Source organism: Pelodiscus sinensis, chromosome 10 (assembly GCF_052426305.1).
Source record: "Pelodiscus sinensis isolate ZL-2025 chromosome 10, ASM5242630v1, whole genome shotgun sequence".
NCBI classification, from domain to species: Eukaryota; Metazoa; Chordata; order Testudines; family Trionychidae; genus Pelodiscus; species Pelodiscus sinensis.
Genome location: NC_143061.1, coordinates 13,750,250 through 13,763,726, shown reverse-complemented (window position 1 = coordinate 13,763,726; position 13,477 = coordinate 13,750,250). Strand labels below are relative to the sequence as shown.

The window sequence follows — 13,477 nt, the reverse complement described above, 5'->3', positions numbered from 1 at the left end:
CCCCTAGGCAGACCTCAGTGCTTCAGCAGTGTTTAAAAGGGCCTGAGGCTCCAGCTGTTGCTGCTGCTGCAGTAGTAATGGCAGCAGCTGGAGCTCCGGGCCCTTTTGTGTCATGGGGCCCCAGGGCAGTTGTTCTCTCCCCCATCGCCCCTCAGTGATGGGCCTGACTGCATCTTTCTTCTTAGAGATTTTCCCTTCCCATTACTTTCTCTGATGGCTTGCTTTATGGCTTCCAATCAGAGGGCTTCAGTTCCATCTTGTATGTGAGTTCACCCAAACTTTTCCCCCTTCTGGGCTTCCAACCTCACAAAGTATATTAGCTTTTGCTGCCATCTTGGAGGAGACTATTAAAGTTGGCTTGAACCTCTTGATGTGGACAGACTTATGCTACTGTTTCCCAAGTTCTTTGTAGCTCTATTTGCAGGATTCTGCTTTTATGTAGGACTCCCCCCCTCCCCCCCCGACTTGACATCTGCTCAGCATGAGTCCATAAGAAATCAGTCAGAAATCCCTCAGCTGAACCTTCACCCCTACATTACAAAAACATACTTGCATGTACAGAATAAATCCTATTCAATTTAGTCAAATGAAACTCCCATTCGTGTCAATGAAATGAGCAAGATTTGATCTTTAAAATGGAAAGGGTATAATTTTTATTTTTGTGCTTGGAGAAATATACATGTTGGCTCTCCTCACATCAGGAAGACAGGATCTCTGAGTCAAACATTTATTATGAAGCTACTGTTCTGTGCAGTTTAGTCTACTTTGTGTGCTTTATTTTCAGAATTCTTATGAAAGCTTTGCTATGTATGGTCATGTAGGTCTTTTGCTTCTTGAATAATGCCAGTGATGTATGTTATTATTCTTGTATCATTTAAAAACCTGTGCACAACTGAACAGTCCAGTGACTCTGACACTGTTGTTGAATTTCTCTATCCCCCTGTTTGCTATGGAATCCAGTAATGGGTTTAATGTCTGTTTTTGTCATCTGATACTATTGTGTCATCTGATTCATTCTTGACTGATAACGGTAACTATGGAATCTCAGTAAGTCTTTTCCTTTTTTAAATTCCCTTTACTACTTGCCACCCTCATTTCATATCTGTACCACAGATAACTTAATATGTGCCACAGAAGATTTTTGTAGTGTTTTGCTTCTTTAGAAAGTACAATCCCAATTGCTATATTGTTTATTTGTAGTAAATTTCAATGAAGAACTTTACAAAATGATTTCATCAATGTAAGTGCAAGGAATAGCTGCTAATCTAAATCCAACTTGTTGTTGTATGGGTGAGTCTGCTATATCATAAATGGTCTACTGCAGGACTGGTCAACAAAATGGCGGTGGTTCACCAGGGTTAGCCCCCAGTGGGGAACCACCCCTATATTTACCTGCACCAGGTACGGGTGATCGCAGCTCTTATTGGCCATGATCTGTGGCCAACAGGAGCTGTGATTCCCCTGTACTTGTTGAGGCAGAAGTAAATGCAGTGGTGTGAGGGGTCCACCACGTGCTAACCTTGGCAGACTGGATCTGGCCAGTGGACCAGTATTTGTCCACCCTTGCTATACTGACGTTGCATGTTTTAAGTAGTATGCCTGCTCTGGAAATATTTTCCTTTTTAATTTTTCATTTACTAAATTTGCTATTTGCTCTCTTTTATTCATTCTCAGATGGAAACTACAGAGAGCACCGATCGAACCTGACCCCACTGATAGTGCAACCGATATCGGCACTGCTAGTAAAACAACTTGTTGGTTTACCTGAGGACAGAAGCAAAAGTGATGGGTGTATCCCTCTCAAACTACCGGTGACAGGTGATGATAGTTTCTGTTAATTATCGAATGGTTTATAAGCACTTCAAATACATTCTGGTAATTGGGTATAATTGAAGGTTTGTCTGATTTCAGGTCTGTTCTGCTAGGAGCCTTTTATGAACAGGCTCTGAAAAACCCATAAATCACACACCGAAAATCTGCTAAGTTGAGGCTGAGTGAAAACAAAATGCTGTGAAGTACTATAAAAGAGTCATTTTTTTAAAAACAAGGCATTTTGCGCATTAGCTTCAGAAACCATATTCACATTGCTTCCAAGTTTTATCTTCAGCAATCACTGTATCTGCCAAGATTCAGTTTATATAAGTCACATTACAGGAGTCTCTTAGTACAAAGTATTAAACTCTAATTCCAGCTATTGACTAAAAAATCCCTCTGACTTTATGCATCATCACCCTGGAGATGTTGCTAATGATACAGTGTAGTTTGTTAGGCCTTGTTGGACAAGTGAGGATATGACTGACGCATTTAAAACAACCATATTAGTGCTATGGGCAATATCATATTTCTGCCTCCAGCATGTATGTAATGTTTCTAAATGGTGATCCATCTTTTGTATTATGTAGTTCGCATCTGTTTACTACAAAATAAACATCAACATTCAGTCCTGTGTATTTGTGTCCTTATCTAAGGGCACCTTTTCCCATATGTTTCACCTCAAGGTTGCTGAATTCTGACAACGAAAGCAATAAAAAGGAATGTGTTGAGTAACACTGGAAAAGGGTGAATTAATTCAAAATGCTCTACAAAGACCATACCTTCACCAAAGTCATGCAGATTATCGACTTAAAAATAACAAGATTATAAATCTTCCAGAAAGGATACTGCAGAGCAATTAAATGCAGGAATAAGCATAGAAAACTTTCCTGGAGAGCTCTATGTTTCAAACAGAAATACTCTCTTGATTTTTATTTTGGGTTAAGCTGATCTTTTATAAGAGGAAAACCAGAGTGGGGCCACATGTTGTCATGTCTCATCTCTTTAATCCTATATATTTGGGGTGGTGCTTGTGTTTGTGTGTAGGTGCTGTGTGTAGGTGTTGTGGCCATTGTTAGTAATGGGTTCTCTTGATTATTGAAAGATCAAATAGTGAATACCAAGCGAGTTGATTAAATCCGTTTGCCCAACTAAAGAAAACATTAGCACACTGAGGAGATGCAATTACTGATCCACTCTGCTCATACTGGACTAAAGTGGTTCAGAGTTTACAGTCTGTTATAGTCCCTTTATTTATTTCTTATTCGAGTTTGTGGCTAAATATGTAATTCTTATTGTCTTATTATTGTCAAATGATGACCTTGTAATTGTCTGGGCAGTTACATTTAACACCAAATTTCCAGTGGCCAGCTGAGACAATAACATTTTTAATTAGTAACTTATTTTTTCCTTTTATGCTTTTGAAAGATTTACTCCTTCTCATATTTTTTCTTATATTCTTATAACTTGTTCTTCAAGTAATTAGAGCTGATTACAAGCATATATATTTAAGTGGTTGCAAAAATATTTTGCCAAAATAGGTCATGACCTTTAGATATATATTTCAGTCTATAACAAGGTCTCTGTGTTAACATCCTCCCTTAAAATTTCCTTTGCTGAAAAATAACATTAGTACAGTCTTCTCTACAATATCTATAGGCGATAAAACAATTTCTATAGTATAAAGCAAACTTTAAATCCATTTTTAGGGGCAACCATTGCACAGTGTATGTGGTTATATCAGTTGTTTACCACTTTTAGAAAGTTATTGTGGAATAAGGATATAATAAAACAAGAACATAAAAAGGTTGGTTAAGTTTATGACCACTCTTAGCATTTGTAGTTACAAGTACTAAAAATGAGGGCAGTGAGACCTTATGCTTCCAGACATTAAGTGATTATGGCTGAGATTGAGAAGAAATATTTTCCTCTATGCAGACGTGACTTCGAGTTGCACTTCCCTATACCATGACTCTCTGTCATGGCAACAGCCGTGATTTTCTGGGAGTGTAGGGTTTGTCAGACTCTATGCCTAGGAAGAGCCTGGTGCTGAGGCATCAATACATAACTTTGTTGGAATGGACTAAACATTTGAACTGGTGTGACCACAAATCCTTTGTATCTATGTACTGTTTATATGTATTTAAAAATGTGCTTGTTTAATAAGTTTCTGGACTGCATTGGAGACAACTTTCTGTTTCAGAAGGTTGAAAAAGCTACCAGAGGAGAAGCTGTTCTGGATTTGGTTTTAACAAATAGGGAGGAACTAGTTGAGAACTTGAAAGTGGAAGACAGTATAGGGGACAGTGATCACGAAATAATAGAATTCAGGATCTTAAGGAAAGGTAGAAGGGAGACCAGCACAATTGAGGTAATGGATTTCAGGAAGGCAGATTTTGATAAGCTCAGAGAACTTGTAGGTAAGGTCCCATGGAAAGTAAGACTGAAGGGAAAAACAACTGAGGAGAGTTGGAAGTATTTCAAAGGGATGTTGTTAAGGGCCCAAAAGCAAACAATTCCGCTGTGTAGGAAAGATAGAAAATATGGCAAAAGACCAGCTTGGCTTAACAAGGAGATCTTGCACGATCTCAAAATAAAAAAGGAGTCATATAAAAAATGGAAACTAGGACAACTAACAAAGGATGAATATAGGCAAGCAACACGGGAATGCAGGGGCAAGATTAGAAAGGCAAAGGCACAAAATGAGATCAAACTAGCTACAGGCATAAAGGGAAACAAGAAGACTTTTTATAAATACATTAAAAGCAAGAGGAAGACCAAGGACAGGGTAGGCCCACTGCTTAGTGAGGAGGGAGAAGCAGTAACAGGAAACTTGGAAATGGCGGAGATGCTCAATGACTTCTTTGTTTCGGTCTTCACCGAGAAGTCTGGAGGTGTGCCTAACGTAGTGAATACAAGCAGAGAGAGGGTAAGTTTAGAAGATAGGATACACAAAGAACAAGTTAAAAGTCACTTAGGAAAGTTAGATGTCAGCAAATCACCAGGTCCTGATGAAATGCATCCCAGGATACTCAAGGAGCTGATAGAGGAGGTATCTGAGCCTTTAGCTATGATCTTTGAAAAATCATGGCAGACAGGGGAGATTCCAGAAGACTGGAAAAGGGCAAATATTGTGCCCATCTATAAAAAGGGGAATAAGAACAACCCAGGAAACTATAGACCGGTCAGTTTAACGTCTGTCCCAGGGAAGATAATGGAGCAGGTAATTAAGGAAATCCTATGCAAACACTTGGAAGGTAATAAAGTGATAGGGAATAGCCAGCATGGGTTTGTGAAGAACAAGTCATGCCAAACTAATCTGATAGCTTTCTTTGATAAGATAACGAGCCTTGTGGATAAGGGAGAAGCGGTGGATGTCATATACCTAGACTTTAGTAAGGCATTTGATACGGTCTCGCATGATATTCTTATTGATAAACTAGGCAAATATAACTTAGATAGGGCCACGATAAGGTGGGTGCATAATTGGCTGGATAACCGTAGTCAGAGAGTTGTTGTTAATGGTTCTAAATCCTGCTGGAAAGAGATAACAAGTGGAGTTCCTCAAGGGTCTGTTTTGGGACCCGTACTGTTTAATATCTTCATCAATGATGTAGATATTGGGATAGAGAGTACGCTTATTAAGTTTGCAGATGATACCAAACTGGGTGGGGTTGCGACTTCTTTGGAGGATAGGGACATAATTCAAAATGACCTTAGCAAGTTAGAGAAATGGTCAGAGGTAAACAGGATGAGGTTTAATAAAGAGAAATGCAAAGTGCTCCACTTAGGAAGGAACAATCAGTTCCATACATACAAGATGGGAAGCGACTGTCTAGGAAGGAGCATGGCGGAGAGGGATCTAGGGGTCATAGTGGACCACAAGTTGAATATGAGTCAACAGTGTGATGCTGTTGCAAAAAAAGCAAATATGATTCTAGGTTGTATCAACAGGTGTGTTGTAAGCAAAACTCGTGAAGTCATTCTGCCGCTCTACTCTGCACTAGTTAGGCCTCAGCTGGAGTACTGTGTCCAGTTCTGGGCGCCACATTTCAAGAAAGATGTGGAGAAATTGGAAAGGGTACAGAGAAGAGCGACAAGAATGATTAAAGGTCTAGAGAACATGACCTATGAAGCCAGGCTTCATGAACTGGGCTTGTTTAGTTTGGAAAAAAGAAGATTAAGGGGGGACATGATAGCGGTTTTCAAATATCTAAAAGGGTGTCACAAGGAGGAAGGAGAAAATTTGTTCCTCTTGGTTTCTGAGGACAGGACAAGGAGTAATGGGCTTAAAGTGCAGCAGGGGAGGTTTAGATTGGACATTAGGAAAAAATTCCTAACTGTCAGGGTGGTCAAATATTGGAATAAATTGCCAAGGGAGGTGGTGGAGTCTCCCTCTCTGGAGATATTTAAGAACAGGTTAGATAGACATCTGTCAGGGATGGTGTAGGTGGAGCTTGGTCCTGCCTTGAGGGCAGGGGGCTGGACTCGATGACCTCTTGAGGTCCCTTCCAGTCCTATTATTCTATGATTCTATGATTCTATGATTAGAAGATTGCATATTAGAATGATGCATATTAGAAGGTTGATACTTCAGACTTCCAGTTGATGCTAAGCAAGCATAAAACATATTTCACTTCTGATCTAGAGCTTAGCACTTAGATGTCAAAAGAGATGAATGAGCAATTCAGACAATTGGGTGGCTTAAAATTTGTTAATATAAAATGCTCATCATTACTCTCAACAGTATGTTTAAAAGAGCTGAACAGCAGTTTCATTAGTAATGATTAAGAATTTATATATACAGTACAAACTTGTTATCTGGCATTCATGGGAAATGAGAATTGTCGGTTAATCAAATGTGCCGATTCCTTGAGCTTAACACTGATAGTTCATGAATTTTTCACCATATGTTAACCATAGTTGAAGGATGGGCTAGATAATATCCAATCATGGTATTAAATGAAGAAGCACAACATGAACCTATTTTACTGCTGCAAGTTTACAAACTTGACTTCCACGAGTGCCAGAAAATGTCAAAAAATTATGCTGGACGGCTATCAGAATTTTTCCAGTGACTGCTCATCTGAGGACATAGATTTTGTTCATAAAAGCTCACAATATTATGACAGAGCGGGGTGATACCGCAGGTTAAATAGCTTGGTGGAAGGGGAAAGAGGCAGCTCTTGCAGAGAGAGTCAACAATCCTGGCTAATTAGGGGCAGCTAAGACAGGGCAACTGCAAAATCAATTAAGGCCCAGGTGAAACTAATTGGGGCTGCCTGGAGGCCTATTTAAGAACTCTCCCTGTTGGTGAGGGGAGAGAGAGAGGGGAGGGAGTTTGGAGGGCTGTGAAAGAGTGTGGAGAGAATTGAGAAGGAGTTTGGAGAACTGATAAAGAGTTTTGGGAGCTGTGAAGGAGTTTTGGAGAGTGGAGGAGGAGTTTGAAGAGAGACAGACACCGGAGGAGCTAAGAGAGCAACATCGACCTTGTTAAAGACTACAGGGAGACAACAAATCTCAAACCAAGAGAGATATGAGTACCCCGATGCTCCCTCAGACACTCCAATGGCTGCCACCACTTCAACTGCTCCCATGGCCTCCACTGCCCAAAGACACAACTCTGTAGGGAGGGAGGAGTCCAACCTCCAGGATCTCTGCATCAAGATCCACAATGCCAACATCTACAGCAGGATTGCTGTCACCCTGGATGAGAAAAGGCACAGCAGGCCCCTCAAACAGTGTTGGCTAAAAATAAAAGAGCTGTGCCAGGCCTACCACAAGTCCAGGGAGCAGAGTGGATGCTCTGGGGCTGCACCGCACACCTGCCACTACTTCAAGCAACTGGATGTTATCCAGGGGTGGTTTACCTCTGCTGCCGCCATCATCGAGTCTGGCCAAGATACGCTTGGCGTCAGTCTGCAGGAGGGCAGGATGGAGGAGGAGAATGACAACGAAATGGTAGAAGAGGAGAAGGCCAGCCAGGTGACCATGCCCACAAGTCAGGAGCTGCTCTTGACTTTGGAGCCAGTCCCTTCTCCCAGGGGGTGCTCACTCCTTTCTTGACCAACTCAGCCTGGGGGTGGTCACACAACACATTGTTCCACAGGGTCACTCGCTCCTTCTCACAAGGTTCCTGGAGAGGCCTGCCTTACTTCTGCCTCTGTAGTAAGACACCCTCCCATGCCAAGCCACCAGTAAGTAGTTTGGGGCCAATAGTAATAGAGAGGTAGCCGTGTTAGTCTCATCTTGCAAAAACAAAAGGAAATACTTGGTAGTCTTTAAAGTGCTACATAGTTTTTCCTTTAGTTTGGGGCCAGAGAACCACACAGCAATGCCACACACAGCCCAGGGTCATGCCCACACACAGTCAGCATCTGCTTCCAGTCAAGCTCAGTGATGCAGAGGAGACTGATATCATGCATGGGAAACTTCCAGGAGGAGGAAGAAGAGAGGAACTCATTAGCACTCTATCCAGCAAGCGGTGTCTGCTGCTGAAACACACCTTACATCAGGCAAGGATAGAAGTTCTCTCTCTGCAGGATGCTGCAAGTGCTGGACCCGGCATGTGCAGGGCACAGAGTGAAGCTGAGACGCCCGTTTCCCCCCTCCTGCCCACAGGGAGGCCTGGCCAGCACCTTTCCATGTCTGCTTGTCCACAGGCTGTGGGTGTTGCAATGCTCCCCTGGGATTGCACCTTCTGGCAAATGCCCGCTTTCTAGGAAACACATGGCCTTGTTTGAAGCACATCACTATTGTCTGAACCAAGACCTTTGGGGAATGTCTAGACTACATGACTCCATCAATGGAGCCATGTAGATGAGTTTACTAGACATAGGAAAATGAAGTGGTGATTTAAATAATCGCTGCTTCATTTACATCAAAATGGCTGTCATGCTGTGCTGATCAGCTGTTTGGTGGCACAGTGGGGCAGTCTGGATGTGCCGTGGTTGACAAGGGAAGCCTTTGTCTACCACTCCGGTATGCCTTGTGAAATGAGGTTTACCAGAGCGGTCGACAAAGGCTTCCCTTGTCGACTGCGGCACATCCAGACTGCCCCGCTGTGCCACCAAACAGCTGATTGGCACAGCGCAGTGGCCATTTTGATGTAAATGAAGCGGCGATTATTTAAATCGCCACTTCATTTTCCTATGTCTAGTAAACTCATCTACATGGCTCCGTTGATGGAGCCATGTAGTCTAGATATACCCTTGGTATCAGCTCAGAAATTAGGGCTAGGCTTCATACACACTGTCTCCTGTGATGACTGCCCTTTTAACTGTGAGCTTGGTGCATCCCTCACCTCCTACTTCATCCACCCAACTGAGTGGGAGCCACAGGCAGAAGAGCACCCAGGAGAACCTCATGAGGGAGCAGATGGTCTGCCTTTTGTCCAGGGACTCGAGGCAGAATAGTAGGAGTGGGCAGCTGACTGGGAGGAGTGACAAGTTGCCCGGGAGGAGAGGAGGGCTGTGTGGGAAGAGCTAGCATGGCAGCATGATGCCATATTCTCCACCCTCACTTCATAGATGGAGCACATGACATCGTGCATGGAGTGGGCAACCAGACACCTTCCTGCTCGCCCGACAGCTTCCCCTTCAGGGGTCCACAGGGGCTGCCTGGGCCCCAGAATATGGGGCGGTGAGCCAGGGAGTAAGGGGTGGGCTGCATTGCCCAGGATCACGATGGGCATGTCCACCTCCCCAACTGATGGTCCAGTCTGGGAAAAAAGTGCTGGTGTGCATCTTTCAGAACAGGCAGGAGTTCCGAAAGATGCGGGCATTGTGCACCTTTCCTGACCATCTAACACTGATGTCAGTGAAGCATCCCTTGTGATCCACGAGGGCCTGCAGAATCATGGAAAAGTACCCCTTTCTGTTGATGAACTGTTGAGGCGTGGTTGGGAGCCAGGATGACAATGTGAGTGCTATCTGTGGCCCTCCCCTTACACAGTTGGGGAAACCCATAGCGGCAAAGACGTCGACGATGCTGTCCAAGTTGACCAGGGTGATTACATGGTTGATGGCCTTGGCTACTTGCACGAGTACGGCCCCGCCTGTGGATTTCCCCCTGAACGGTAGCTGTCTGGCATGGTGAGCGTCTGCATGCGTATGGCAGGTCTCATGAAGGTGTCCTGTTCCTGAGCGCAGGGGCGAGACATTTACAGAGCACCAGGAAGGTGGCTTGGTGCATGCAGAATATGTTCAGCCACTTCTCATTGTCTCATCCCTGCATGACCGCATGGTTCCACCAGTCTGAGGTCATCTTCCTCTGCCAGAAATGGCATTACATGGTGTCCAGAGGATTGAGGAGCAGGCACACCAGCAAGAGTACCAGGACTGAGGTGAGCAGGGCCTGTGAGTTCTCCTTGTCCTCGTTCTGATTCTTCTGAAGCACTATGTGGACAGTCTGGAAGTACTGCCCCATGAGGCGCAGCACGAGGCCTACGACCCTGGTGCTGCTTTGCAGCAGCTGTAGCTCTACGGTGTCAGTGCTGTGGCATCTGTGCAGGTAAGCAGAGCACAAGAAGGTGCAAGCCCATTGCATCCCTTTTCTGTCCCACAAAGAGGGAGGCAGTGGAGGAGGCTTGTGAGAGGCGATCGTAGAGAGGAGCCCCTGTAAGCATGCACCACAGCTTGCCAGACCAAGCAGCCACAGGGAGTATCTGCCTTCCTGGTGCCCTCCCCAGAAGCTCTAAGCCCCAGGCAGGTTCTGTTCAATGTGGATGTGCTGTTTTGGACTAATTTTGATGCTTTCCCGTAATGAGGACATGCTAGTTCGAATTTGTTAACTCAGGAGTCTTTAAGTCAAATTTAGTAATTTTGAAATAGTTTCCTAGTATAGACATATCCTAGAATGTCACAGGACTACTCATTTTGAAGGAGGAATTGTACTGTATTCTATGGCAGATGCTGGTTAACTGAATTTTCCAGATATGGAAGTGCCAGATAAAACACCTTGTACTCTAGTTTTCTTATGTTCAGGGCTCGACAACCATGGCAAAAACCCACTCATCAGCCCCGCACTGTGCATACGCGCACCGCCAGTGAATGGTGCGACCGGCTGAAATCTACTCGCCACGGGCAAATAGATAAGCGGATTTGTCGAGCCCTGCTTTTGTTACTTCCTTTACTTCCGAGCCCAGAAGTTTTCAAGTGATATAATGCGATGAAAGGGTTGGGAGGATCTGGAGGGAAACATCTGAGGCAGACTAAAAAGTTATAAACTGTGAAATAAACTGTGGGAATAAAAGTTTGCCTTATTTTTTTTCTTTTTGTTTAGTTCAGTACTGCCTCATTAATCCGAACGTTTTATAACTGCCCCTCTCCCCCCAGAATAAAACAAAAATAAAAATGTTGAGGTCTCTCCCTGCTTCTTAGGAAAGATTTAAGAGTTGTGAGGCCTCAAAATACCATGGATTTTATTTTTTTCAGAATATATGATGGCATATTTATTAGAATGTTATAAAGTATTATCATAAAGCTAACATACACTTATCAACATAAACAATGTACATTTGTGCTACCGAAATCTTGTTTTGTTATTGCTTATTAACTCACCAATTAATGAATTTCAGTCATTTGATATGGATCACTGAGTTATTAGTGCTAATTAGTGAGTTTGGGTGAAGGAATCCCATATGTGAAATACTTCCAAATCTGAGCAATTCCACCTTTTACACTTCTAGTTATGAGGAATACTCTAATCGATAATAGCACAGATTTTCAGAGGGCTAGTGATGAAAATGGGTTAATATTCAAGGCTTGCAAGCACTTGGGACCTATATTTAAATTTTTCCTTTTTTCCTTAAGTGAAAAGGAACTTTGTGAGGTTGTGTTAATGCAGGATGCACACCCCTAAACTGCTAGGTTAATTTGGCTCAGTTTGGTATATTTCACAGCCTCTTGTTCAAGTCTAATCTAGAACTTGTATTTCAATGAGGTTGAATCAAGAAATTAAATTTTACAATGAAAGAGCTATGTGGGGAGGTTTGCAGTAAGCAGAATTTTCACTTTACCTGATTACTGGTTTTCTTTATTATCAAGAGCCTCAAATCCACACATGAAAATGGGATAAAACAGAATAAATGTACACTACGTTTGGACTACTTTGATCTATTTAATGGCAGTCTGCATTTACTATTACAAAAATGCTTCTATGGTTTGTTCTCCTAAAATATACAATTTTAAAAGAAGATACATCTTCATGCTTTTAGCAACTGCTCTACAGGTTCTGAGACTAATGCCCACAGCCCTAACATTGTATTATTGTAAGTAGGATGTAAGCATCTCTTGGTTGTAATTTCTAAAATTGTATTCATCACAGGTGTCTCTGGACATGGGTGAGTCTTAAAAGTAAGACCAAATTTATTAATGTTATCTCAAAACACTCCAGCACGAGAAGTAGAGATTTTACTCCTATTCTGTGCCAACACTCTCCTATTCTTTGGCAAACTTCATGATATTTTTAATATAAAGGACCTCAGTTCTTACACTTTGTACTATAGTTTTATTATTGACGTCTTGTGCCACTGATATTATACATAATGTTGAAATTGTGGCTGCTTCCATCATCACCCCAAAAGGTGTGCTGCTTTCTTTTTTTTAATTTGATGGAAACTAGAAAAAAACTTGATCTGTTTTTCTGCAGAGCAGTAATAAATCCAGGAAGTTAATGCCATTTATCGCATTAGGTCTGTTCTACAGAGGTTTTTGTACCACTTCAGCTGTGGTTAGAGGGGTTGATTTTTTACTGAAATAAATTGGTACAGCCCCTATCAGGATTCAGTTATATTGGCATAAAGATGCCTTGTATCATCATAGCTTATTCTTCTAAATTTACTAGAATAAACTGTAACAGGATAAGCACTATTATATCAGTACTAGAAGATTTACCTGGCATTGTTCTGGCACTTAACTCCCTACCTCAGCCCCCTCTCACCGCAGCAGGTTGGGTCCAGGTCAAAAGTGCCTCTCCGTGGCTGCTGCAGCTCCAGCAGGCATAGCTGGGGGAGGGGTTCATATGCCCCAACTGAGGGACAGACGCACACACAGACAAACTCTCTCAAATATATCATAGGTAGCTGTCCCTTTCTCCATGGCTGCTCCCTGCTGTCCCCATGGGGTCATAGCTGTCCTGGTCTCCATCTCTGGCCTCTTTCCATTTTATGAGAACCAATCCTTTTTCCAGGCACATCCTGTTTTCCTGGCACAACGAAACCCTGACCTTGCTTTAAATTATGATAAGAAGAAGCTGCATATCAAATGTGGTGGTCGTAGCTCATACCATTTTGGAGGAGATGTTGAACAGACAGACAGATGCACAGACAGACAAGCTCTCAAATGTATTGTAGATAACTGTGTCCATAGTAAAAAGTGTGGCGTGTGTGTGTGTATGGGAGGGGGATACTTCTGAACTATACTAGCATAGTTAAAAGGGCCTCAAGAATCTTTACATGCTTTATAAACAGTAATGTAATTGCTTCCCTTTCACTGGAGTGGACTTTTTATACCAATTTTACAGAAAGGTAAACACAAGCACTAATAGGTAAAGTAACTTGAACAGGATGCAGCAGGCACTGACAGATCATCAGGAGAGCAGCTGGCCCCACAGAGTGCATCTTTACCCCACCATCAGCCTTGCACACCCTCCCCCATTGTCAGCC

The 13,477-nt window shown here is 42.8% G+C and overlaps 1 protein-coding gene across 5 annotated transcripts in view; it reads left to right on the top strand.

Annotated features, from left to right (window-relative positions):
• NAALADL2 (N-acetylated alpha-linked acidic dipeptidase like 2) overlaps window positions 1–13,477 on the top strand; it is a 984,106-nt gene that overhangs the window by 720,185 nt on the left and 250,444 nt on the right. For all 5 annotated transcript variants that reach the window (XM_075937993.2, XM_075937986.2, XM_075937990.2 and 2 more), the window contains one exon: window positions 1,675–1,818. In XM_075937993.2, the coding sequence (XP_075794108.2) occupies window positions 1,675–1,818 (144 nt within the window). The remainder of the gene's footprint in view (window positions 1–1,674; window positions 1,819–13,477) is intronic.